At 38.9% G+C, this 22754-nt stretch overlaps 3 protein-coding genes and 1 long non-coding RNA gene across 4 annotated transcripts; 3 read left to right on the forward strand and 1 right to left on the reverse strand.

Annotated features, from left to right (window-relative positions):
- The first annotated feature begins 322 nt into the window (after positions 1-322).
- LOC116247880 (synaptotagmin-2-like) lies at positions 323-10325 on the forward strand. The gene is made up of 12 exons (XM_031620290.2): positions 323-790; positions 2998-3096; positions 3203-3253; positions 3488-3611; positions 5666-5784; positions 6603-6704; positions 6804-6878; positions 7159-7235; positions 7320-7566; positions 7667-8020; positions 8115-8243; positions 9818-10325. The coding sequence occupies exons 1-12, from the start codon at positions 680-682 to the stop codon at positions 9950-9952; spliced, it is 1623 nt and encodes a 540-aa protein (XP_031476150.1). The 5' UTR covers positions 323-679; the 3' UTR covers positions 9953-10325.
- A 1791-nt stretch (positions 10326-12116) lies between these two features.
- LOC116247185 (protein POLLENLESS 3-LIKE 2) lies at positions 12117-14244 on the forward strand. Its single transcript, XM_031619198.2, has 4 exons — positions 12117-12453; positions 12624-12836; positions 12954-13109; positions 13202-14244. The coding sequence occupies exons 1-4, from the start codon at positions 12298-12300 to the stop codon at positions 13997-13999; spliced, it is 1323 nt and encodes a 440-aa protein (XP_031475058.1). The 5' UTR covers positions 12117-12297; the 3' UTR covers positions 14000-14244.
- Positions 14245-17399: 3155 nt separating this feature from the next.
- Positions 17400-21263, reverse strand: LOC116249214 (uncharacterized). The gene is made up of 3 exons (XR_004171106.2): positions 21128-21263; positions 19611-20550; positions 17400-19514 (listed from the first exon to the last, which is right to left on the reverse strand). It is a non-coding gene; the product is annotated as an uncharacterized LOC116249214 (long non-coding RNA).
- Positions 20702-22572, forward strand: LOC116249213 (myb-related protein 308-like). The gene is made up of 2 exons (XM_031622418.2): positions 20702-21487; positions 22001-22572. The coding sequence occupies exons 1-2, from the start codon at positions 21048-21050 to the stop codon at positions 22404-22406; spliced, it is 846 nt and encodes a 281-aa protein (XP_031478278.1). The 5' UTR covers positions 20702-21047; the 3' UTR covers positions 22407-22572.
- The last annotated feature ends 182 nt before the right edge of the window (positions 22573-22754 follow it).

Here is a 22754-nt window from a genome sequence, read left to right on the forward strand (position 1 = left end):
TTTTCAAATTTCAAAACCTTGACTTCTTATCACCTACCACATTGAGTTTATATACATATATATATATATGGAAAATGACCAAACAATCACAAACCACAGAGATTTTTGAAAAACAGATATTAAGAGCGCCCACTGCAAGAAAAGAACGGAGTACAAGGGAAACAACGAATTGGACTGCACAAGGCAAGATAATTAGCATGACTGCTTTGAAACGAATTTGGTTGTTTATTTATGGGGATGATTCTTTTATTAAATTGGTCGAATCCTGCCAATTATTTTTCTTTAGGATGACTGACACGGAAGGGATGAGTGGGCAAGCGAATGGAATCGAGCGAGGGGCACGAGAAACGCCTGGTTTTTCATCCGCCTCCCTCTTGTTTTCTAAACTTGAAAATCGATCGATGTAGTAAAAAAAAGGGAAGGGGGCGGTAGAGAACGCATTTATTACACAATTTCGTATCTCTATATTGACCTTGTTAGCCCCACCAGTACCACCATCCACACCACCACCTCCACCATCTTCTCCTCCATCCTTCTCTTGGCGTTACCGACATCGTCACGTTCTATCTTCTAAGAGAGATGTGATCCAATAAATAAATGATGGCAAATTTGGTAACTCCCGGTTCCTGATTGTGGGGGGAGAGAGAGAGGGAGGGGGAGAGAGAGAGGGGAGAGAGAGATGGGTTTCTTGAGTTCTTTGCTGGGTTTCGTGGGATTTGGGGTGGGGATTTCTGTAGGACTGGTAATTGGGTACTACCTGTTCATCTACTTCCAGCCCAATGACGTCAAGGTATGACTCTGTCTTGGGAGTTTGTTTTTTTTCTCTCTGCAACTCCTTTGATTTGGGTTTCTCTTTGATCCGTTTTATTTCGTGTTTTGGGGGAGATGGGTGTTTGTGCATGCGTGGCTTGTGGGTGTGCCTGTGAAAGAAAATCTTTGATTCATGCGGTCGTGGTTTTGGTGGTTTAACTTTTCATGGGAGTGAATGTAGTCGAGTTCTTGGGCGTTAGTTTCTAATGTGGTTGATCTGGGAGTCTGTTCCAGGGGGGTCCCCTCCTCCTCTTTAGTTTGTTGGGGAATTGTGGTCTGCATTCCTCATGTGGTTCAAAGAAGAATGCATCCAGAAGCCATGGTTGTGTAACTTGAGCTCGACGATGCATTTCATGGTATGAGGATGTTGATTTGCAAAGTAACAGTAATTAATGGTGATACTGTTAATAATTGTAATAACAAAACCAGCGTTGTTCTTGTTGTTGTTTTAGTGATTACTACTATGACTCTTGGATCCTCCATGTATACAATTTCCTCGAACTCGTTTTGCTTGTTTTCTATGGTGTTGACATATCACTCGCATTTTATTTGGATAATAAAAAAATTAGTGGTTAATTCGGTGCTGTTAAAGAAGGGGCGGAAAGTATAAGCATAAATGAGTCAGAATTTTCTATTTTTTCTTGATATCGTGTCACTTTTTACCTTTATTAAATATTTTTACGGCTTCGTTACGGCTTAGTGCCTGGGCACTTTGTGCACTTCTTCTGATTCTGTTTCTTCGTCCTTCGTAGAATAGATACAACACACAAGGAAAACCTCACCTGAAAAGATTTTCTTGAATGAGAATTTTGGCAATTTGATGGGGTTTGGTGCTATGTCACTTTCCCTCCTTTCTAGTAAGAAATGAGCTGCAGATACTGTTAGATGTACTGAAGGATCGAGCCGCACAAATCACTGTGCATTTGGCAGATGCCTACCTTATTCTATGGATATCTTGCCCTTCCATCTGATTCAAGGCGTGGACTGTATCAAAAGTCAAAACCCACACTAACCTGCACTCTGCGATCTACTCGTCAGCTCCCTTCGTACAACCATAAGCCAATGGTTATGTAGACAACTTCTGTCTGAATATGCTAATGTCGAAGGTGTAGGAAAACTAAAAGAGGACATCTTAACTCTTTAGTGTCTAAAAAATCCAGTTTAACCTCACTGGTTTTCATAATTTTTTGCGCATTGCAGGACAGTATATGGGACTGGGTATTTCTTCTGATTTTCTGTGACTGATGAACAATTTGTTTATAATTTTAATCACATTTTTGGGAAAAAAACATCATATCTAAATGTGGGAAAGTCCAATTGGACAAACCAGTTGGTGACCTATGTGCTTAGTTTAATCACCACAGCTTGTCATTTTTACAGAGGTTACACAAACAAAGGCCTGAAAATCACCAACATTCGCCCTTCAAAATTCCTGTTCTTAGGTCAGGAAAAACATGTTCTAGGATCAACGTGGAGTTTTTTTTGGCATTATCTCTCTCTCTCTCTTTCTCTCTCTCTCTCTGTAAAGCTTGCCTAGGATGCATAGTTGTAGATACCATGTCTGCTATCTGCTTTAACTGCTTTTCTTATATCCTTTTTCTTTAGCATCCGGTCATTATGACGATGTGGCAAGTGTTCTGCTGCTGATGAATTCATTTGAACATAGAGGGATATGTGGCAATTGGCTTTGTTTGCCTTGAACCTTAAAGTCTTGATTAGTAGATTTTGAAGTATTTTGGAACACTTTTTCCTTCTATGGCTGCTTTACCACATTATGAAAGTCTTGGTTCAGATGTTATTCCATTTTGTTGTTTGATTTTGTTTTCCTTAATACGCCTTTCTTCTTTACAAGAACTATCCTATTTGATCTTTCAAGGGATCTAATGTTCCAAGCTTGCAAATACATACCTGTCTAGTTGATGGTTGAAGTTTTACAAGGTCATCACCGTAACGAACATAAAACGGGAATCATTTTAATATTAATCATGAAATGGCTTTGGATCCTTACACACTTCCATCATGAAAAAGTATCACTCAACTTTTGTCTGTGCTTGCAGAGACGTCATCTTTGGTTTACTGTTTGCAGACTAGAACTAGAAGAGTGACATTTTTTCCTGGTTTTATCTTGTTTTCTGATGGATTTTTACCTGATATGCTGATTTTCATTCCTTTTCATCAACTAACCAGGATCCTACAGTTCGACCTCTTGTTGAGCATGACTCAAAATCTTTGCAGCACATGCTTCCTGAGATACCCTTGTGGGTGAAAAATCCTGACTATGAGAGAGTATGTATCTAAAACTCTTAAGACCAGAACATATTCCTAAGTGGCATCTTGTTTTAGAGCTGAATAGTATGCTTACTGATCATTTTCTCTATACTGGTTCCTGTAGGTTGATTGGTTAAACAAGTTTCTTAGCAATATGTGGCCATATTTGGATAAGGTATTGCTACTTTAGCCATTTTCCTCAACAAATATAATATCTTGAACAGTTTTCTTCAATTTAGCTACAATATTGTGCTCATAACCAAGTGAAATTTCTCCCACTATCGTGGCTAGTGTTTCTCTAAGATAAGAAATTTGATTGATTTCACTGTTGGGATAGCTAATCCATTCTTGAGTTTCAGTCCACTTCTGTGTTACCTATAAAAAGTTTTAGTATTTTCTTGGGGTATAGGCTGTATGTAAGATGGCAAAAGAGATAGCAAAGCCAATCATTGCAGAGCAGATTCCAAAGTTCAAGATTGATTCGGTTGAGTTTGAAACTCTTACACTGGGCACCCTTCCTCCAACTTTTCAAGGTAACTTAGTTGTTTCACAGTTCTCATTTTGCCTGACATTTTGCTATGTGATCTAATGAATTCAAGTTTGGAAGATGAGCTCTGAGCTTGAACCCCTTCACTTTGGCAGCTTAAAAATACCATTTCAAATTTGTATCACTCAATAAGCATTTGTATCTATGTGATTCAATTTGATCAGTGGCATATAATGTGTTAGGACTTGTATTTCTTTCTCAACACAAAGGTTGATTTGCAATTTCTGCTACATTGTGTTAGAAGTGTGACACAGCAATGTGTTATATATATATATATATATATATAGACACGAGTCTGTGAGTAAATGAATATTCCCTAACTTTTCAAGCATCTATAGTTGCTGACCCTTAAATTTGAAGTATTTGCAAATGTCTACTGTTAGATAACTATGCCATAAGGAATTACCTTACAAAAATTATTATTACGAATAGCAGTATATTATGAGTCTATGATTCATTAATATAAATTAGCTTTCAACCCTCCAAATGGGTCTTTTCAGTGAATATTGCTTCACCATTCATTTTTTATGGTCTTGAGAGTTGAGAGGCATACCCATTTTCTTCTCTTTGTTTGCAGCTATTCATCCAAAGAGTCATGATATATTTTGTAGGTTGATTTTGTACCTTTTGCCCATTATGGGGCTAGCTATTTCTTAGTGGATGCCACTGCATGCTCCAGGCAACATCTGTGTGTGTGTATATGTTGAGAGAGAGAGAGAGAGATTTCAGTTCAAACATCAGAAAGTCAATGGAGCTACTTGCATCTGTTCACCAATTAACAGTTTCTATGCTTCACTCACCTTGAATAGTTGAATGTTAGGTTTCATGTCCACTTTGATGGAACAGTTATCAAAGGCTGATATTGAACAAAATTTTACACTAGAGCCCAGGGCTATAGATTTGTTTTTTCCGCATGGTTTGACCAGCTCCTGAGACTGCTTCCAGAATTAAAGTCTTAACATTTCCAAACTTGTGGGCAGGACATGGAAAACCCGTTCTCGGATAAAAAAAATATTTTTGAGAATACATACAAAGAATACTTTATATGGAGAATTTGGTTCTGTTGTTCAGAAATTAAATTTCTCTTATACCAGACTTCTTTCTGATGAAATGGTTGCGATACATGTATCTTTTAAAAATCAACACCAAACACAGAACAATTGGTTTAACTTAAAAAACCAACTCAAATGACTGATTCTCTTAAAAAAAAAAGAAAAGAAAAGGATTTTGGGATTGTGGGAATTGAAAGGTAGATATTTAGATGGTTCAACAAGTTAGGTTTACTAGCTTATTTTATTTCATTGAATTTGAGATCCTTTTATCACTTCTGGATTCTGGTTTGCTTTCTTATAAATGTTTCAATTTTGCAATATAAATCAATAGTAAGGTACAATACGCACACGTCTGAGCTACTTTAGTAGTATAATTGTTTGATTATGTGACTTTTCTCACTTTGGCAAAACCTGCTAAATAAAAATTGTAAAACAAGTATGAATTATGACATGTTATAGGTTGAGTATTTTTCAGATTCTAAACTACATATGCTGTCTTGCATATTGAAAATTGATTTTATCATACAAGGGAAATGCATGGAAAGCACATGGACATGGACATAAACATGTTTTCTGATGATTGGAAAGAAAAAATTATTCAATGGAAAACAAAATTTCCATTTATTCCCATGTTTCTCACAAGTTGATGAATTAGGAGGAACAGGTTTCTGATTTTCTAAAAGTTTTCCAGGAAATGAGCATTCCATATTTAATGAGAGTTCTGGTACCTATTGTTTGTTGTTCATCGAGATTTTATTTTGGATGCCCATAAGGATGCTACTTCAATGTCATTCTATGTCTTTTCGGTTTAGTCCTGTAGTGGACCATTATATCTGAATATGTATCTTTCAGCTTGAGATATTCTAGTCTGTGATGTCTGATCAACTTTTAAATGGTCATCTATTATATCTTTATCTTGTGTCATTTATTGTTCAGACTAGATCTTTATTTAAATTTCCACTTATGTTGCAATTTGAACATTACATAGGAATGAAAGTTTATATTACTGATGAGAAGGAGCTGATCATGGAGCCATCATTTAAGTGGGCGGGCAATCCGAATGTTATTGTGGCAGTTAAAGCATTTGGGCTGAAGGCAACTGTGCAGGTCACTTCCTTATCTAGCAGGAAAAGTAAATTATTGGAGTGAAGCACCTGAGTGTATGATGACTTTTGACCTCTTTAATGACTAGGCACAGCTCAAACTCGGCTAATGTCATGGTATGCAAGCTTGAGCTCGCCTGGAACTCGACTTGAGCTCACATCTTACTGCTTGAGCTCCAGCCAAGTTGAGCTCAACAAACCTCAAAGCCAGCTCAGAAGCTTAGATGAGCCAAGTATAAAAAGATTAATATTTTTAAAACACACACTTTAAAAGGAAAGCATGGTGAGTTTTGATGCAGAATACTTTATTTGAAAACCCAAAGGATGCTCATTACACTAATGACATCTTATATGACAATTGTGCGATAACCCAAGGGATGCCCATTACACCAAAGGCATCTTATATGACAATAGTGTTATATATCTATATGCTCTTGACGAGACTAAATGTTCTATGAGTCAAGCAGATACAACTTGAGATGGACTCATTTAATTTGTTAAGTTTAACTACTGGCTCGAACTCAACTTGCTTAATAAACAAGTCAAGCTCAAACCGAGCTTATACAAGTCGAGCTTGACCCAAGCTCAAGCTGCTCAACTTGTTGTGCAGCCCTACCAGGTGTTATGTTTCTAGGTTGCATCTGCTTATTTTAATTAGAGGTCATGATAGGTTATTCTGTTACTTGACAACACAAGTATATATTAGGTGCAAGACCTGAATTCCAGATTTTTTTTTTTTTGTAGGGTTTATCTGTTTATTCTAAATGTGTAGGTCTTGAATGAATAAAGATAATGTGCTGACATTTTTTCGTGGGACCTCAGTTGGTGGATTTGCAAGTTTTTGCTTCTCCAAGAATCACTCTGAAGCCTTTGGTGCCAACATTTCCTTGTTTTGCAAAAATTCTTGTCTCCCTAATGGAGAAGGTAGCTGACAACTTATTTCTATTTATTATATATTTCTGTTGAATGCATTTTTCCTTCATGTTCGGTGCCCAACTAACTTCTTACCTTTTCTTGCTGTAGCCACATGTTGATTTTGGACTAAAACTTCTTGGGGGAGACGTGATGTCCATTCCTGGCCTTTACAGATTTGTTCAGGTACTTTTGCTTTCATATTAACAGTTCGTTCTTTTCTTGCATTGGTTTCATTCCTATTGGCTATTCTGATTAGATTGCTTGATGGGTCATATTTCTGACCATACTTATGAAAGAATGGCAAAGTTATCATTTGTGTATTAGTTATCGAAGAGTTCTAGTATGTTACCCTTCTTCCATAAATAACTCATACAAACCAGAAGCTAATGCCACCTTCTGAATTTTTAAAAAAATTGGTTTATAATTTCACTTGTTGTTTTCATTTTTCTAATATCTTCTGCAGGAGACTATCAAGGATCAGGTTGCAAATATGTATTTATGGCCTAAGACACTGGAAGTGGCAATCATGGATCTTTCAAAGTACATTACTGGTTATATTTATTTGTTCACTTTTCTGTTTGTGATTACTTGTAACAATTTCAAGATTTCTGTATGAATGCCCAGGGCCATGCAGAAACCAGTCGCTATTCTTCAAGTCAAGGTTGTGAGAGCAACTAAGCTAAAGAAGAAAGACTTATTGGGCAAGTCTGATCCCTATGTGAAACTTAAGCTTACAGAGGATAAGCTTCCATCTAAGAAAACAACTGTCAAGCACACTAATCTGAACCCTGAATGGAATGAGGAATTTAACTTTATTGTGAAGGATCCAGAATCTCAAGCCCTTGAGTTCACTGTATATGATTGGGAACAGGTACCTGACTTTTGCTTTTTTTTTTTCTTTTTATAATTCTTTCATTTGTGTCAGCCATCTGATGCTGACTTCAATATTTGCATCCTTATAATCTGTTTAGGTTGGCAAGCATGAGAAGATGGGAATGAATGTCATTCCTTTGAATGATCTGCCTCATGATGAGCTAAAAACTTTGACACTTGACCTGCTTAAAAATATGGATCCTAATGACCCACAAAATGAAAAGGGACGCGGACAAATCACCTTGGATGTGACATATAAACCATTTAAAGCAGAGGATTTAGCAAATGAATTGAATGAAGAGACAGGTGCAGTTGAGAGTGCTCCTGAAGGAACACCTGCTGGTGGAGGTCTGCTTGTAATAATTGTGCATGAAGCTCAAGATCTGGAAGGCAAGCATCACACAAATCCCTATGTACGACTTCTCTTCAAGGGAGAAGAAAAGAAAACTAAGGTATCATGATGTACTTGTAGCTGCACCTCTGGCAGTTTGATGGTTATAAATTGTGATCATTTGCTGAAAATACCTTCTACTCTTGTGGATTCAGCATATCAAGAAAAACAGAGACCCTAGGTGGGAGGAGGAGTTCACTTTTACACTGGAAGAGCCACCAACTAATGAACGCATCCATGTGGAGGTATTTAGTCGGCCACCTAGCATTGGCTTACATTCAAAGGTATGAAACAATCTTTCACCTCAGTTCAGGCAGAGTGGATTCTTTGGCTAGAGCATGACATTTGTTGATTGCCTCTGTCCTGGTTTATACCTAGATATTTTTGACTGCCTTATGCTAGTTTACAGGCTTATAGCTGTCAACTATTGCATCGGTGAATATTTATTCACTTCCATGTATTTTATTCACTTGAGAAAAAAAGTTCCTGAAGGCTTTCTGCTGATATAAATGGTGATAATAACTTAGATTTCATGTTTTGATCTCCCCACAGAAAATGAACTTAATCATGAAGGTGACATATCATGCAGTTTTGAAACTCATTTAATTCTACACACAGTGACCTGATTGTAATAATAGAAATTTCTGGTTGGACATTAAAAAAGACTATGAACCGATATATAAGATTACTCAGGACTATATGTGTGTGTCTGTCTGGGTGTTTTAATTTAACTAATTTACATGGAGTTCATCAAGTAAGTACTTGTGTGCTTAACCATATAAAAGTCTTTACTTGGATCAAATGCAAGCACTGTAAGAGAATGGGAATCCTTGTAGCTGTGTGGAAAAAATATGGAAATATAGGTAAGGTCAGCTGAAAGATTGGTGAGCATACAATTCTTCGTATAAAATGACCTGGGCATATAAAAGAGACACGTGGTATAGAATCTTTCATTTTTTTTTTTACATCATTTGAGTTGTCAGATTATCAATTCATATGACGGCTACTTCTATGTCAGTTTCTCCTGGGCTTCCTGCTCCATACATACAGTATGTGAATGTCTTTATGGTTTCTATTTCATGGACGTTGTCTTAACTTGGACTGCCGAAGCTTCCTCCTTTCTCTTGTTGTCTTTTGGTGGTTCCTTGGGCCATCTTTATTTCAAGTTTCAACCTCTTTCTCAAAGAAACTTGATGAGTCGATACATCACAGTATCAAAAAGGAAAATTTTTATTAGACAACCAAGTTTGTGGCTGGATTGTCATGTACGACTAGATAATTGCCTTTAGGTTTGGTAAGATAAGCTAATGTAGCATGAGGAGCAATAACTTTTAAAGAGTTTAATGTTTTTGGGGAATGTAAGTAAGGATGACTTAATTTACATGGATGAGTTTAACAGACCATTCTTGTCATTCATGTCGCTTCACATGTGATGCCTTTGCGTCTTTGTAGTTCATGTTCCTATCTTACGCAAGGCAATCAGGTTCTTGTTGCTCCTGTATCTGTTCGATGCAATTCCTGCTTCAATGGCCTTTCAGTATGCTTGATTTTCATTTTTTATCAAGTGCTATCAATTTCTCCTGCCAATAAGATTCAGTGGCACAGGACCGGTTTTCTATTTCAACATAACACAAATAACATGGTTCCCTGCTTACCTACATTTTTACTGGTGATTAGTGAAGAAACCCTTATTGATAGATTGAATGCTTTTTTGTGATCAATTCTCGCTTTTCCTTTTCCCTTCATGTGTTCTTCTAAATGTTTCAATCATTAGGGTTCAATTCCTCATTGTTTTGTTCGTGGCTCCCATAAATGACAGACTAGTGGTTGAATTGAAAGTGCCTTTTTTTTTTATCAGGAGTCTCTGGGTTATGTTGATATCAATCTCTCGGATGTTGTCAGCAACAGAAGAATCAATGAGAAATACCACCTCATTGATTCAAGGAATGGAAGAATTCAGATTGAGCTACAGTGGAGAACTGTAGGGGCGTAATGTTCTGCCATGAATGAGCCTTTTCTCCAGTACCAAACTCACACTTACACCTGGTTTACTGGGGTGCCCTTTCCTCGTTTCTTGGTTTTTTCACCTCCCCGACTTGATCAATTGTGTTTGTGTCCAGCAATAATGGAAGATAAATCCTGTAAATACAGACCACTGAATTGCTAAGTCTGTTGCTAAAAACCTTCCTGCTCTTCTATTTTTTTGTACTCGCTTCTGCTTTTATGGATTAGAGGTCGATTGTCACAGTCCAGAATTTCATCAGGTTGTGCCGTACTGGTAAGCAGTTGCTGTCTGCTCTTGAAGATTCTGAAGCAACTGTGAGAAAAAATTCAGTAACTACCGAAGAGCTAGGCTCTTTTTTTTACGTCAGAATTGCATCTGCTAGACCTGAATAACATCTTTCCACATCGGAAGGAAAGGAATCATTACCGGAGGAGTATGATAGCTATAGGTAAACTTGGCTTTTCTTGATGTACAGGTTTGCTGGTAAAACATGATTTCTGATTCATACACAAAAACAGTCGAAATGTTCTAAAACCAAATTCAGGTCCTTACAAAAACGGTCGAAAGGTTCTAACAAACAGTGCTCTATCATGGTGTAAGCAGCTGTTGGTGGCTTGTAGTGACCAAAAACTTCTCTCTTCGCCACATCTGCATGTGAAATGTCTTTTGTCCTTGTAATCGCGTCAAGGGTGACTGAGACAGGACGAAGCCATTTGAAAAGATGATTTATCACAGGGGGATCATAGATGAATTTTTTGAAAACTAACGTGATAAAGAAGTAAAATTAAAGTCAAAGTAGACTAGAACAGTTGGTGAATTTAAAGATACTCCAATTTAATCGTGCTCTCAACATGCTAATCATAAACAAGATGCAGATATCGTAACTAGTTTTTCTTTTTTTTTTTATCTAATGGAACATTTTTAAAATACTGTGAGGTCAGAATCATCTCCATTTTGTCTGAAAAAGAATACCCATGGCAAGTGAATTTCCAAACAATAACTTGTCATTTAAAAGCAAACTACTACAACCATACTATAAAAGAACTCCAATGCCCAACCAGTCGTTCAAAACAGAAAAAACCATTCCGTGTTGAAACTAAAAGGCAGACTCTCGTTCTATGAAATCTTTCTCCTGAAAGTATCAGAAACACGAGAGAAAGCGACAAACTAATGGAGCCACATACGACATCCGAACTAGGTTCTTAGAAGTCCTTGGAATTGGTATAGGCTGTTACCACCTGCAAGACGACTTAATCATGCATGAGATCTGGGTCTTCTTGGACCTCATGTGCACCACGACCAGATCGAAGGGGCTGCTTCGATCAGAAAATGAATCAGTTGCTACGTAAACAAATAAACAAACAAACCGAATCATTGTTACCGATGTGGCCAAATGAGGTGGGGGCTGGTAGGCAGCCAATTTTTGTTTTGAATTTCTGGGACATCAACTCTTTGTATTAAAAAGGAATGTCACCGATTTGTAGTAGTAGATGACAAACCCAAATACTAAAAGCAAGCCTTGTATCCTAGCACGACAAATTTGGGTTGGGGCTTCGGCCTTCAATTGAGCAGTAGGTCTCATTCTCAACTAAAATAAACAGAATAATTCAGAAGCACTTTTCAGAAAATGTTGGTTACACGAATTGGATACAAGTTTGAACCACAGAAAATGCATGCTTGATCTGCTGATTACTTGGGTAGATGTGTTTTATCAGTTGAAAATATCTTATGGGTTCCGGAGAATGTCTGTTAGGGGGTTAGGCCCCCAAACCTTTATTCACAAAGAAAGATCTCATGAGTTAGTTTCCATCTCAAGAAAGTTCAGTTTATACATCCAAATAAACTGATGTAAGAAAGAATTGTCACGGATCCAGATCTAATCACTTCAAATAATTAGGATTTGGAAAGAATCCTTTCACGTTTCCAAAAATTGCTCAATGATATCGGGTCCGTGGCCCAGTGCACGTGTATCTTATGCCCTGTCGCCAGCGGGGCCCCACAAAATCATCGCCCCTTCTAAAACCTCCGCCTTCCCACGTTCAACGGGCCATTTTTGAGCATGCAACGGCTAGTTTTTGTTTCCTATCCAACGGTAACGCGGCAACGGTCGAGAATTTCCGCACCTATTCAAATCGATCCATCGTCTATCTCACAGATGCTTCCTCTCTCTCTCTCTCTCTCTCTCTCTCTCTCTCTCATTCCTTCCTGGGCTCTGCTTCTTCCTTGGTGTTTCTCATTCTTTTTCTCTCTGAAAAGAAGAATAATATTAAAGATCGATCTACCAACCCACTGTATCACATCTCTAATAAAGGAAGAGTCTGCTGGAAGTGACGATGGCGCTCCCCCTAAGACCTTCAAAATCTGCACCATGTTCGCCCATCAAGCCCCTTCCAGCGATTCGAAATCCGCACGTTCGATTGGACTCCTTTCACGTCATTCACAAAGTCCCAGTTGGAGACACTCCCTACGTCAAAGCCAAGCATGTTCAGGTAGGCTCCCAGACTTCATGAACTGATGCCATTCCCCTTCCTTCGTTCTCATGTGGATTTCCCGACTGATTTTTAGATGAACCATTTTTTCTCATTGTGGTAGTTTCCTGCTTCTGTTGTTTGTTGTTTTTTATTCATTTTTCCTTTCATTTGTGACATGTATGGATCAGTTGGTAGATAAGGACCCAGATAGGTCGATTGCTCTCTTTTGGGCAGCGATCAATGCGGGCGACAGAGTTGATAGTGCTCTCAAGGACATGGCCATTGTGATGAAGCAGCAGAACCGAGCAGAGGAAGCCATTGAAGCCATCAAATCTCTGAGGTGCAAGTGCTCAGAAAGTGCTCAGGAGTCCCTTGATAATATTCTCCTTGACCTATACAAGGTTGGTCTCTCCTGTTTTGATTTTTGAAGAACCTTCATCCCTTTCCTTTCTGTACCCTCGTCTGTTGTTCTTATTTTTTCTCTTGGGAACTTAAGAAAAGTAAGATGTGTTCTGCAGAGATGTGGGAGGTTAGATGATCAGATTACTCTTTTGAGGCACAAGCTGGTGCTAATTCAACAAGGAATGGCATTTAATGGCAAACGAACCAAGACAGCACGATCTCAAGGGAAGAAATTTCAGGTTTCCATTGAACAAGAAACAACTAGATTGCTGGTAAGAGTTACCCTTGAATCACCACAGGGAGCATTTTCACTGTCTGCTACCAAGTACTGATATACCTTCTCAACAATCAACTTCTTGTATAGGGAAATTTGGGTTGGGCTCTGATGCAGCAGAACAACTATGTTGAAGCCGAAGCCGCCTACAGAAAAGCACTGTCAATTGCTCCCGATAATAACAAGATGTGCAATTTGGGCATCTGCTTGATGAAGCAGGGACGAATCTCAGAGGCAAAACTAACTCTGAAAAGAGTAAAACCTGCTGTAGCAGATGGACCTCGAGGGGTTGATTCTCATCTAAAAGCATATGAAAGAGCGCAAGAGATGCTCGGAGATCTTGAATCTATGAATGGTCAAGGCCAGTTACATGAAATGTCTTCCTCAGTGTGGCAGCCTCAGCCTTGCACACAGTTTTATGCAGATGAAAACTTCAACTCTATCAATATGGACAGCAATGCATTTCCTCCATTGCAGAAAAGCACCAAACCAATTTTATCACAGAATATCCTAAACATTGACGCTCCACCATTCTATTCATCAAAACCAATAAACGTCCTCTCTGAGAGAACCGTTCATGATCCTCTTGCTAACCTCAAAAGGACGAGGTCAATTAGCACATACCAAGATTTGGAGGGCTTGAAGAAAACAGGGATGGACCAATTTGAAGAAAGATCAATAAAGACTTCATTTTTGGCAGAACCAGCGGAGGACGGGGATAACATCATCTGGCCTGACAACAAGGAGTTTGAAGAAGCAATAATGGCAGCTGCCGCTTTTATCATTTCTGACACAGCAAATCCTGCAGATTGCCAGAGAAAGATACCCAAGCGACTCAAAGTTTTCCAGGAGATTGCCCTTCCCCTGAGCCCTCAATGCCCGAACTGAACTTTATCTGTTGCCTTCCATTCTTCTCTCCATTTCCTCTTATTTTTTTTCTAATTAACAATGTTTCTCTGATTTATGGGAGATGAACTTGTTCTCCTCTAGAGCCTGTTGGTCTGCGGGACGCCTAAGTGTTAGTCCTAAGATCTTAACAACAGTGGATGGCCACTGACTTTTTCCTCATTAATCAATTCTTGATGACCGTGTGTTAAGCTAATCAAATTAATGAAGTTTGCTTTCCAATCAAATTGTTTTTGCAGGAAATCTTTGCCCACGATGTATGTCTTGTTCCATATAGAGAGGGAGATGGATTTAGAGTTTCTTGCTTCACAGAATTCGATCATTTGAACTATACATTGTCTTGTCTGCATTCAAATCGTCCAGCCTTCTCATGTCATACGTACTATTTTGGCAACTCTTCTGTAAAAAACACAGTTGGGGTTCACCGAACACCTCCTGAATCGACAGAATTTATTAGAAAAATAAAAGAATTTACACCTTTCCACGAAACTATTTTGCAATAATTTTAAACAGGGCGTTTGATAGCACAAAGTTTTCAGGTTTACTGTTTCAGGGGAAACTTCACGCGCAGAATGCACCAACCAGAAAACAGGGCTGACTTTTAGGGATGCAAATCATACAGATACCGTTTCCCCAGGCCCCTTAGGTCTTGGGAATTGAGACAAAATAATGTAAATTTATCTAGGATTATAAATTCTTTTATCTCTAAGAAATGCGATTTATGTGGATTTCTGTAGATTTGGGCGTGGTGATTGGCCTTTTGACTCTTATAAATTTTTATTTATTGTGGTTATGCACACAGCATTATCTCCAGATCCAAAATTTTCTGGTGTCTTTTCTCTCGTCAAGATTTTCTTAAGCCAAAAACGATGTTTTAGGCCGTTGGTTTGGGACTAAGATTTTATTTATTATCCAAAAGCTTGAGTTTTATTTTGATTGCTAGGCGTTTGAACCAGGAGACCATACTTGTATGTTAGCGTCAAGGAAACAATAAAAGGATAATTGTCTGAAATTAAAGAGGTTAGAAAGCATCAGATCCTAATAATCATTTTATAAGTCTGATAACCAGATTCAGTCTTATATGTAGAGAGGAAAGCGATACCCAAGTATTGGTGGAGAGAGTGGAGACTTGGAGATTTAGAATCCACCTTAATTCCGCAGTTTTATTACTTTATCAAACATTAGATATTAGAACTTCTAATTTAAGATATCCTAGATAATCAGTTCATCTTCCAGACAAATAATTTGGAATCCCCGCTGCAATTCATGGACCTGAGATCCTAGATAATCAGTTCATCTTCCAGACAAATAATTTGGAATCCCCGCTGCAATTCATGGACCTGAGATCAATAAAGCTGAATGCGAAGAAACCATTTCATAGCCCTTAGGAATTTTCGTCAGAGTACAAGAAATAAGTTGGCATATATCTCTGCATTTTAGTCGCAAGATGCACAGAAGACAGAGGAAAAGTCGACTAAATTTTTTTACTTATGAGATAGTTCATATGTTTTTACAAGACCAGAAATTAGTTCCTAAACATGAAAAATGGGTTTCCAAAGATTTTTCATGCTTTTTTAAGTTTACTAGCTTTTGCAAGCACAATTAACATTGGCAACAGCATAAAAGGAAAACAGCAACATTTTTCTCAAATACAAAGCATATAGACAGATTTCATGCAAGTAATTGGAACTCACAGTACATCTATAAGTGATTCAGAATATTCATATTAGAACAATGACAGAACATGTCTTACATGATAAGTTCTGTATTGAAATTTCACCTGAGGCTCTGCAGTATCCAAAGCCAAATGGTACATATCAAGAGCTTGAGACATTAGTTCTGTATCTGAATTGCTAACAGGTTAAAGCCAACAAGCTACGTGGTAAAATAAAAAATCTATCCGGATCTGTATACGACATTCGCTAGTGAATACAGTATAAGTCAACTAATGTAACAATAAAATTGGAAGCTTATTAGCAAGAGCTCTGTCTATTTACCGACGGAATTGTATTTAAAGTTTGCGTAAAATGAATAAATGGGTTCTTTAAATGATAAATAAAGATGAAGGAAGGGAGACTAAAAGGAAACATCTAGTATAAACGATTCATCATAAAGGGCCTCCATCCAGAGGAAAAAACATGTACTTATGCTTAGTTCAACATCCCAACATTGAGAAACCAATTCACAATAGATATTGATAAGAATATTATGGATAATAATCAAATCTGGTGTAGATCAATTTTTGAAAAGATTCTATCTGAAAGTCTTCCATGATTCTCTCCATTTAGTCTAATAAAGATAGTTGAGAAGTAAAGAATTTGGCACTTGGGATGCATCTCTTGACATAAACTGAGAAAATGATCTGCTTGCCTATTGAGAAACGAAAAAAAATACTGGACACTAACAAGCTCAGGTTTTTGAGTTTTTCACGAAAACAACACATACATGGCTGTAGTGAAAGCAGCAAATCTATGAGAGGATTCATGATTAAAGCAGTGGTTTTGGGGACTGGATCAGACTGTAAGCAAATTGGACCTTCCCTTAGACTATGCAAATCAAATAAGGAGGACAGATATCTCTTCCTTTCCATGCCTCTAGCAGAAGCAGCTCATGATTCCATACAAAAGAAAATTGATTCAAACTCTGCATCTAACCATTCTTCAAAGCACACAATAGAGCTCTCCATTGATGCAAACTGTAAGGAATATACATGGTTAATCTCAGTGTACATAAATTCTAAGAGATCTGCTCAAAATTATGAAATAAGGGCACTTGCTTTTTTCAAATGTGTAGAAGCAGGCATCATGTTTCAGTTGAGTTAGAGTACTGATATGATCATGTAAGTCACTTGTCACCAGAAAATTATCTGGTTCAGATAAGTGGCAGAGTTATATCTGGATATGACACTAGTCAATTCTAGGATGACAGGTATCTCTTTCTTCACATACCTCTCTACCATCAGTCAGCTCCGGAATCTGCACAAAAAAAAAAAAAGGATTCCTGGATCTAATCGTTCTTTGGAGCACACATTAGAGCTCAAACGTAAGAGCTATGACTATGAGTTTATGAATGCGTTGAGTTTAACACCTTAGGATGCATCTCCATTGACACAAACAGTGAGTAGGAAAGGTTAATCTCAGTACACAAAAACTCTAATAGCTCTGCACAAAATGAAGTATAGGCCGACATTTCGATTTTTCTTCACTTACAGGTAGAGCAGAACCAAGAAACTTTTTTCTAAATGTGTAGAAGGAAGCATTATGTTTCAATTGAATTTGACTACTGATATGATCATGTAAGTATCTTGTGGCCAGAAAATTGTCCAGTTCCTTACTGTTTCAATATCCTATCGTGAATCTTCAGACCAAATCTTCAAGAAAGGTAACCCTTTTGATATGGTTAAATGAGTCGTCTCTAGAACTCATTCAGGCAGGGCAAGTTATTACACTTGAAATTATGTTCGATTAAGACCTTTAGACTGAAAGCGGTCAAGATTTCAATACAGTTGGTTCTGTTCTTTCTATACTGATCTTAGCAGTGGATATCTAAAAGAGATTCCTCACGGACCTCACCTACTAAGTGAACTACAAAGAATGTAATAGGTGTGGTGGTTTCACAAGGTGTTCTTCTTTCCATTCTATGTGTGGGAACAAAAATTGACTGTAAAAGCCCACTGAACATAATCATTATGTATGGTTTTTCTAAGGAAACCATCAAGCTTATGAACACGCACTAAAGTGCTGGAAAACTCTGCAGCTTTTCCTTTCTCAAATTAGTTTGAAAGAAAACCTTGACCAGAAACCACTTGGGAGCAGCGGTAAAGCCCCTTCAATATACACGTTTAACTCCACGCCTATTTACAGTCCATGGGCTCCCTCTTCTGCTTGTACTTTGCCTCCCCTCTCTCTCTCTTGCTTCTGAGTGACTTCCCAAGGGCGCCATTTATAGGCTCGCATCGTCCAGTTAGCATCAAGGATCCCATGATACTTAGAAGTGTGCAAGGGATCAGTCCCCTATTAGGTACAGAGCTCCTGTCATCGATCAAGTATATATATATATATATATAGATAGAAAAATCACCTAGCTAGCAAAATTGGAAACCTTATGGTCTAAACATATAGTTCCATTTAACAAGACATTGTAGTGAACCTTCACTTTGCCTTGGTTCTCTAAAGGGGGTTCCATATCAACTCTCTCTCTCTCTGTTGGATTTCTCCACCCAGGTTTGAATCGAGAAATCTTCCTGCCTCTCACAGCACATATTGCCCTGTGTTTAATTCACGCCTGCCCAATACATTGCATTGGGGCCAGCCATGATTGGATGGAAGCCAGACGGCCAGAGGATTTCACCTTATATATGTATATATATATTTCTAACAGACCGTTCAGATAATTCACTCCCCATTTAATGCTTATAGTTGTGTATTCAATGAGAAGGAAGCGAGTTGTCACACTTGCCAAGATTGATGTATCCTATATATATATATATATATAGAAGAGAAATATAATTCAAGAGTCATGTTTTAAAGCAGTCAAGTTTCTTGTAGATATCGATGAATCATTATCGGTGAAAAACCTGCTGAGGGGTAGGCCCTCGTCCTTTTATTATCAAAAGATGAATCATTATATCATGCCGTGGCCGATATGTTGTTTAGCGTTTTTCATGTTTTCCTCTCAAAGATCTAATCGCATAAACAAACGTGAAACGTCAAAACAAAGAAACCGTATAAATTTGATACATAAATCAGATTTCATTAATCAATAAAACTGAGAGAGGTAAGTATGAAATCACTATACCAACTGATCTATCATCAAAATTTCATGTTTTTTTTTTTTGTCATACAGTCTGGACATTTCACATCCACTAATCCTAAAGTTGGACCTGTCAAAACCAGCTGCAGAATTAAAGATAGCTAGATATTTCGGCTGCGTGTGTGTGTGTGTGAGAGAGAGAGAGAGAGAGAGACAGAGAGAGGGAGTGAGATCACGTGTCTGTTGGAGAAGCACAGAGCCATGGAACAGTAATGGCAATGGCAGAACTGGTTGCAATCGCATTAGATGCTCAGAGGATGATGCTGATAACGATGATGGGGATGGTGAGGACGGTTCAATCATCACAAGCTAAGCCTAATAAACATCATTCATACTTAGAGATATGCATGCACAACAATGATATTGCTGCGGTCTTGTGGTTCAGTATTCTTTTCTGTAATCTTTGCAAAGAGAAAGAGAGAGAGAGAGAGAGTGACAGAGAGAGAGCACATGCAGTCATTTATTAGAGATGCCAACAACCCCCTCACCTAACAACACCAACTTTGGTGCACGAACCTCACACACAGACAGAGAGACTGCGGCCAGGCCACCCAGTTAGTGGGACCCAGGTGGACCAGTTTAGCCCTCATAGTGGTGCAGTTCCTGATCACGTGCAGGGCTTGGGAAGAAAGTTAGGCCACTGAGTCGAGCCGCGCAGGAGGAAGAGGAAAAAAAACAGTGAAACCTACAGAGAGAAAGAGAGAGATTTAGTTGGGGAGGCAAAGGTGGGAGAAGACCCAACAAATGATCTTGAGATTATAACTAAAAGGCACAAGCATACCCTTATTAAAGAAACTTAATAGATTACTGTTTTGGGGGCATGGGCCCAAGGGCAAGGGAAGGGCTCAAGGTAGTTGTTCTTTTCATGGCAACTGGTGAAACACTGGGGAAGAAAGAGTTGAGCATGAAGCCAGAAAAGAGGGGGAGGAAGATGGTGATGCCTGTTAAGAAAGCTGGTGCTATTGCCAACATTCAGCAACAAAAAGGGGAACCAACTCTCTCTCCTACCTCCACTTGTGACCCCATACTTACTCCACAAGGATTGGGCTAGAGAGAGAATGACAGAGAGTGATGGAGATAGAGAGAGAAAAAGAGAGAGAGAGGGAGGGGGGGTTTGGGCCTTGCAAGTTGCTTCAGGAAGCCCTTCTAGAAGGCCCAACAAACCCTAGTTTCCTTTTTAATGCAAACCGCTTTCACTCCCTGTCATGATCAAGGTGACCCCTAGCAAACCCCAAAACCTGCAGTGCCCCACTTCATGAATAAAAATTTCCATCCAGCTTTTGGGTGGTTGCTGGTTTGCTTTTTCAACGACTTTCAAGTGCATAAGCCAATCTTAAGTTGCACTTTTGTTGATTCAGTTGAATGTTTTTCCCCCCTAATTTGACCTCAAACAACAGTGACAGCAGGCTTCTGCCTGGAAAAATATCAAGATGATTCTTTTCTCATTTTCCGTGTTCTTGTGTGTGGGTATATATATATAACTACAAAATCTATGTGGATGTCATCAAGTTAAGCAAAGAATTATATTAATGGCAGAAACAATAATAACAGTCATAACAACAGCAAAGAATCTGTGGGCATGCGCTGGCTGGATGTTGAGAAAGATCATTAGTGCAGTAGCACCCAGGCATTGCTCTAGGCTTGCCACAGCGATCCATCAGCCAAACAAGATATTTTCCTTTTTCTTTTCTTTGAATTGGAGAGGTGCATTATGGTGCTGTCTGCAGTAGTCAAAATCGAAATATTAACAGATAGTTTACAGGTGAAGAGAAATAGTCAAAATTGTGGAATGCAATCCCATAAATGGTTTAAGCTCAAAACTAGAGAGAAAGGGGAAGTGAAGGATGATCTGCACCTCAAAACCTTTAAGGACAGGACCATTTAATAAGGCCGGAAAATTTTTCCGGCCCTCCTTTTCCGATGACAGGGAACCCGTTCAAGGAGCAGACCACTAGATGGGGCCGGAATTTCTTCTCATTCATTTTCCGATGACAAGGAACCTTTCAAGGACCAAACCACTTAATGGGGCCGAAATTTCTCGGGACTCATTTTTGAATGACAAGAAACATAGCAAGAACCATACCACTTAATGGGTCTGAAAGCATTTCAGATGGTGATTTTTTTAAAGGTTATAGCGATCTGGAATCATGTGTTTGTCATCCAATAGTTTAAGGGTTTACCTCCTACCTACTCAGGGGGTACAAAGTTTCAATATTTAATGTGTGATAGCCCCACCAGCCAGTCTATCTACAAAAACTTTTCTCACCAACTAACCCCTCTAGAAACAAAGACACATACCAAGTCAAATGTCTATAAATCCTCAAGGAGCAATCCCTTGCTTCTTTGTTTCCTGGTGCTTGCAATAGAAAGTTTTCTTCTTGCTCCTTCTCTAAGAATGGGGAGGTCCCCTTGTTGTGAAAAGGCTCACACCAACAAGGGCGCATGGACCAAGGAAGAAGATGATCGCCTGATTGCTTATATCCGGGCTCACGGGGAAGGGTGCTGGCGGTCGCTGCCGAAGGCGGCAGGGCTGCTCCGGTGTGGAAAGAGCTGCCGGCTTCGCTGGATCAATTACCTGAGGCCGGATCTTAAGCGCGGCAACTTCACAGAGGAAGAAGATGAGCTCATCATCAAGCTTCACAGCCTGTTGGGGAACAAGTAAGAACAACCACAAACAAGCTTTAGTCTTCTTAACTTTCTCATTCCCTGCTTTCAGTTTATCAAGGTGAATTATGTTGACTGCCTTGTTGGCCATCAAACAGCAACGTGGTAGGTATAGGGAGGCCATCAAAAGGAGGCGCCATCAAAAGGAGGCAGAGGTTTAGTAAAATAATGAATACAAAATTAATAGAGGGGAAGAAACCATGTAACATCTTCCTCCCCAAAACTTTTCCAAGATCCTGCAGGTATTGTCCTGTATGATCGAATAGCATCTATTTTCATAAAAGAAGATTGAAAACTTGCAGTGATTGCAGAAGCCAACAATGGGTAGTCATTAATCTTTGTTGAACTTAAAAAATCAGGAAAGAAACTATGAACCCATTCGGATTCGTCTACGATGGAGGCTTCATGCATAAATCATCTCTTGAGTTGATTTCTTCTGCGCTGGTATTTGAGCAGCAAAAAAAGATTAAGATTGGCGCATGGTTCTGATGTGATTTTTTTTTACAGGTGGTCACTGATAGCAGGGAGGTTGCCGGGGAGAACGGACAATGAGATTAAGAACTATTGGAACACTCACATCAGGAGGAAATTGTTGAGCAGAGGGGTGGATCCAACAACCCACAGGCCAATCCAAGAGCAGCCCATTTCAGAGGTCACCACCATCTCCTTCTGCAAAGAGGAGAAGAATGGTGCCAAGGATGAGAAGAGAAGCAACGCTGAGAGTGGCGCGGAAGGCGGTGGCCTGAACCTTGAGCTGTGCATAAGCCTTCCTTTTCAATCCCCACCGCAGCCATTGAAAAGAAGCATGTGTTTGAGCTGCAGCCTTGGGGTGCAGCACGCAGGCTGCGGCTGTAATGGCTTCCTGGGAACCAAAACAGGAGTCTTGGACTACAGAAGCTTGGAAATGAAATGAGATTCCATCTTTCTTCTTCTGTAACAGAAGTATTGCTGTGTTGTCATATCCCTTTTTGTTAAGTACATAATTCTTGATGACAAAATATTCTGGCTGGTTAGCATCGTTCACGTTTTGATCCATTTGAGATCTTTTTCCAACTGGTGTCCATCTCCCCAATAAGAAAAAGAAAAAGTAAACCTTCTGTTTTTCCTCCGGATATATAACTGTGGGCGCTCGATGTAAGGAACTATATCCATGGCGAAGCTCCGTACTATACAATCTTTAATGCCGCCCTGGTCCCCTTACGGCTTAAACTGCAGAACTTTCTATTTGTGGTAAAAATGTGAGAGAGAAAGGGAGAGATAA

The sequence above is a fragment of the Nymphaea colorata genome, chromosome 2 (genome assembly GCF_008831285.2).
Source record: "Nymphaea colorata isolate Beijing-Zhang1983 chromosome 2, ASM883128v2, whole genome shotgun sequence".
Classification (NCBI taxonomy): Eukaryota; Viridiplantae; Streptophyta; class Magnoliopsida; order Nymphaeales; family Nymphaeaceae; genus Nymphaea; species Nymphaea colorata.